A 5,242-nucleotide genomic window follows, 5' to 3' on the forward strand; every position below is an offset into this window, starting at 1 on the left:
ATCTATAAAGAATATGAGAAAAGTGACCATATTGTAAAGACATTCTGAAAATATTGCCATAATAACTCATTAAACAGGTAACGTAATATATAAAGCAGAAAGCCAGAAGATATATATTGCAAATAGTGTGTGTAATTACAATATATGGTATATACTTCTGTTTTACAAAAAAGTAAAATATATAAAAAATAATGCTAAAACCAAATACTTAAAGTGCCCATATTGTAAAAACCGTAAACTATCCTAACACTAATAACTAATTAAAGTAAACTCTCAAGCTCTCTCCTGGAATCATGTGCATCTCTCGGAGTGACTGTAAATGATATTTCTGAAGCATGCACAGAATCAAAAGCAGAAGTTCCTCTCGTTGAGTGTTTATCATCAGACTCACCTTCACCATGATCTCAGCGACGCGGGTCTCCGCTGTGCGACGTGGCGCTCGAGCCAGAGCCTGGCTCATGAATATTAATGACGTAACGGGACGCTCGCACGATTGATTGGCTGAAACGGATGCGTTTTGAAAATGGCCTCGATTTATGATTAATAATCGTGTCACGTGACTGGACTCTCCGAGGAAATCATAAAGGGACGTGTTTAATATTCATGAGCTCGGCCTTCGCCGTGGTAGGATTCGCTGATTCGACCTGGTCAGTCAAAACCACGAACACAACATAAAAAAACATTAACCTCATGTTTTTAATAACTGTAACATCATTTCGGAGTTTTGTTTGAATGTTTGCTTATATTAGAACATTAAATCCACAAACAAAATGACAATTACAAAAAAACAAAAAACAGAAAAGTCTCTCTTGAGAGTGTTTGTAATTATTTATTAATTTATTAGAAACCTATTTTACATGTTAAAATCATTTATATAGTACCAGGCTGATGTTATATTTTCAATGTAATCTCTAAGGATCTATTATGAATATTTAGATATTTAATTACACGCCAAAGCTCACTTCTATATGATTTATTTGATCTTTTGCATGACATGCACATGTATTTAATAACCAACAAACACATTTGCATCAGAAAGACTTTTAAGTTGTATAATTGACCTACGCAACACAGAAAAACACCAGAGAAACGAGCATCACAGTGTTCAGATGCTCACTTTTCTTTAGTACAACATGATTCTGGCATCCACACGTGTCTGATAGACTCCTGGGGAGCGTGATGAAGAGATACGGTGGTCCAATTGGGTGGTTCTGGAGTCACATGACCCCTCCACTCAACTGTAGAGTCTCTGGTGTCCAGCTGTGGGGGCGGGACTTATGATCTGCATCACCATTGAAACGTTTGGACCTGCCGTGTTGCTCCGCCCCCTCCAGAGGCTCCTCCTCCTGCAGCTCACGCTTAAGCCCCGCCTGCATTGGGTCATCCGCCACATCTGAGAGGAGGTCAAACCATTTATGACACTTTGATGGTGTTTTGCGACATTTGCATTTCGAAAGTCGTAAGTTTTTCGTTTGACCTCGCGTGAGTTCCGCCGTGTTCTGCTGCTACGTGCGCATGTGACGCATCAGGCCTCTGTGTGGCACACCATGGGACGAGGATAGTTTTTACCTGCACACACATGGGTCAGAACATGTTAAACTGGTTCAGACAGTCACAGCGATGGGTTAGTGAGCGTTTCGCATCTCTCCGTACCAATGATGCAGCCGGCGCTGAGCTGGACGTCTTCAGGTGCCTTCCACGGCAACATCATGAATATTAAACAGCTGTGGGTGTGGCAGATCAAACACAGAACATCATGAATATTAAACAGTGGGTGTGGCAGATCAACCACAGAACATCATGAAAATTAAACAGCTGTGGGTGTGGCAGATCAAACACAGAACATCATGAATATTAAATGGGGGTGGGCGTGGCAGCTCAAACACAGAACATCATGAATATTAAACAGTGGGTGTGGCAGAACAAACACAGAGCATCATGAATATTAAACAGTGGGTGTGGCAGATCAACCACAGAACATCATGAAAATTAAACAGCTGTGGGCGTGGCAGCTCAAACACAGAACATCATGAATATTAAACAGCTGTGGGTGTGGCAGATCAAACACAGAGCATCATGAATATTAAATGGTGGTGGGTGTGGCAGATCAAACACAGAACATCATGGTGGGCGTGGCAGATAAAACACAGGACATCATGAATATTAAATGGTGGTGGGTGTGGCAGATCAAACACAGAACATCATGAATATTAAATGGTGGTGGGTGTGGCAGATCAAACACAGAACATCATGAATATTAAATGGTGGTGGGTGTGGCAGAACAAACACAGAACATCATGAATATTAAATGGGGGGGGGTGGGGCAGAACAAACACAGAACATCATGAATATTAAACGGTGGTGGGTGTGGCAGATCAAACACAGAATTACATGAATTTTAAACAGCTGTGGGTGTGGCAGATAAAACACAGAGCATCATGAATATTAAACGGTGGTGGGTGTGGCAGATCAAACACAGAATTACATGAATTTTAAACAGCTGTGGGCGTGGCAGATAAAACACAGGACATCACGAATATTAAACGGTGGTGGGTGTGGCAGATAAAACAGAACATCATGAATATTAAACGGTGGTGGGTGTGGCAGATCAAACACAGAATTAATCAGTATCATTAATCACAGTATCTAATCACTAGCTTAGCAACATGCTAACATTAGTCTCTACTGGAATCAGCTTTGTGGGTTAATTATAAATATACTGCAAAGTATCAATAAATATAACACTAACCAATTAAAAATATAAACTAATTCGCACAATATTTGCATATTTTTGTGTTTATTAATGTTGTTAGCTTAGCAATATGCTAACATCAGTTGGTTAGAATCAACCCTGAGGGCTGATTATAAAAATACTGTGAAGTCAATGAAATATCGTATTAACTCATTTAAAAATAAACTAACACGAAAACTGTGTATTTTGTGTTTATTAACGTTGTTAGCTTAGCAACATGCTAACATCAGTTGGAATCAACCCTCAGCGCTGATTACACTGCAAAATTGCAATAAAATATAGTATTAACTCAAAAATACACTACTTCAACCAAAATATGTGTAGTATGTGTTAATTCGAATATTTTGTCGTTAACTTAGCAACATGCTAACATCAATCGGTTGGAATAAACTGTGAGGGCTGATTATACCTACACTTCAAAATTTCAATAAGATAAAGTATTAATTACTAAAAATACACTACTTCGCCCAATATCTGCGCATACTTGTAATCGCGATTAGAAACTCGATTAATTGTACAGCCCTAATTATTATGATAATGGTGTTACCATGGTAATTGTCCATCACATGGCATTAGCATATAGCACTTATCCAAATACATGAGAAAATGGTACAAAACACAGAGCATAAAACGAGACAAGTCTTTATATATGATGAATATGATTAATAATATATAACATGTAGAATTTGATTAAATATATATATAATGAAACAGCACTTTTTCTCCGATTTGACATCACATGACCGAGATGTAAACATGAACACTGTTACTACTGATTTTTTTTAACGATCGAATACTTTCATCCACCTCCAGATCGCCTCGGCCAACATCCATTAGAACACAGAATTAAAATTTAGAAACACAACCCAAGTGTGCAAACATAATTATAGATGATAACCAGTTGATAATTAACAGTGGAAAGAAACGCACCAATACAAAAACCGTACCGTACCGCTTTAATCTGACTTGATCTCCTCGCATCCTATTGGACAACCGCATCCGTATGATTCTGAAATCACGCTTCCGATTGGTCGCCTTCGTACAGGATCGCGCTTCTCAGCACGTGATTGGATGTGGCGACTGTAGATCAAATGTAAAGCACCCCGCGTTGTCCAAGTTTGCAAACGTGAAATTTAATATATATATATCTATATATACAGTATATACACATATGGTGGATGTGTATATATATCATAGACTGTATATATATATATATATATACGAATTTTTGGCGACAAACTGAATCAGAATAATTTGCGACTGTGACCGCTAGATGGAGCCAAACATGCTAAAATTAGTTTTTTTTTATTAAAAATGATTACGTTTATTATTTTACATGGAAATACATTATATTGGTAATACATTGGTAATACTATTATGCATGGTAAATGTCAAAAACATGGCATTTCAATCATGATAAGGTCCAAAACATGGTATTATCATGTGCAAAAGTAAAAACAACAACAACAACAATGGCATTACTATTATGATATGGGACAAAACATGGTATAATCATGGTAAATTTAAGAAAACACAGCATTATGTTAATAATAAGGTCCAAAGTTGTGGTTTTGCTTGGGTAAATGTCTCAAAAATGCATTTTAAATCGTGATATGCTCCAAAACATTGAATTACTTTATGGTAATGTTAGTTTTTTTAATCACAAATGATTACGTTTAATTAGTTTATGTGGAAATACATGTGCGTTCTTAAAATTAATGAATTAATTAATTATTTTTATTAAACAATTATTTCTCATTATTAAGAAGAAATACATGTCTTAAATATCTCAAAATAATAAATAAATAAATATGCCTAAATTATGTTTTCTATTTTTTATATTTATTACTCACAAGTTGTACAAGAAAACTCAAATTATCATCATCATCATCATCATCATCATCATCATTATCATTATTATTATTTTCTTCCGGAAGAAAACTCTTTGTGTATACATCTACGAACCAAGTGGATTATAGATTAATGTCTGTTTAACAGAAATCACAGGAACAATCGATTTCGCTGGCAGTTTATTAAATTTAAAATCACATCTCAGCAGAAGATTATGGCACCCATCATCTCTGATAACGAACGGGGCGTGTCCTCTGTGTGGGCGTGTCCTCGCGTGGTGACTCCGCCCCCGAGAATCCCTTCAGTCTGAGAGTGTGTGTGTGTGTGTGTGTGTGTGTGTGTGAAGAGCAGAGACGAGACGAGGACAGCGAACTACCGCCGACAGTGAGTACAAACACACACATATAAACACACTCACATGTCGCTGTGTTATATGTTATGTCCTCACAGATAACATTTTGCAGTTTTATAAGCTTAATATTTTGTTTAATGTGTTTATTTAGCTGTTTGAATGAACATGTCCTCATAATGAGGATTAAAGTCAGGTTTGCATTGTGAGGCCAATTTTGGCACCTTCAGCAGAAAACACACACACACTCTCACTCACACACACACACACACACACACACACACACACAC

The 5,242-nt window shown here is 37.1% G+C and overlaps 2 protein-coding genes across 2 annotated transcripts in view; one reads left to right on the plus strand and one right to left on the minus strand.

Moving 5' to 3' along the window:
- Positions 1–496, minus strand: part of LOC107570677 (transmembrane protein 263) — a 4,680-nt gene extending 4,184 nt beyond the window's left edge. The window contains exon 1 of the mRNA XM_016256931.1: positions 392–496. Within this exon, the coding sequence (XP_016112417.1) occupies positions 392–460 (69 nt within the window). The 5' untranslated portion in view covers positions 461–496. The remainder of the gene's footprint in view (positions 1–391) is intronic.
- Positions 497–4,908: 4,412 nt separating this feature from the next.
- Positions 4,909–5,242, plus strand: part of LOC107570675 (DENN domain-containing protein 2D-like) — a 16,000-nt gene continuing 15,666 nt past the window's right edge. Inside the window, exon 1 of the mRNA XM_016256929.1 lies at positions 4,909–4,987. The gene's annotated coding sequence lies outside the window, so the exon portion shown is untranslated. The remainder of the gene's footprint in view (positions 4,988–5,242) is intronic.

The sequence above is a fragment of the Sinocyclocheilus grahami genome, unplaced genomic scaffold (assembly GCF_001515645.1).
Source record: "Sinocyclocheilus grahami isolate Dianchi unplaced genomic scaffold, SAMN03320097.WGS_v1.1 scaffold1491.1, whole genome shotgun sequence".
NCBI lineage: Eukaryota > Metazoa > Chordata > Actinopteri > Cypriniformes > Cyprinidae > Sinocyclocheilus > Sinocyclocheilus grahami.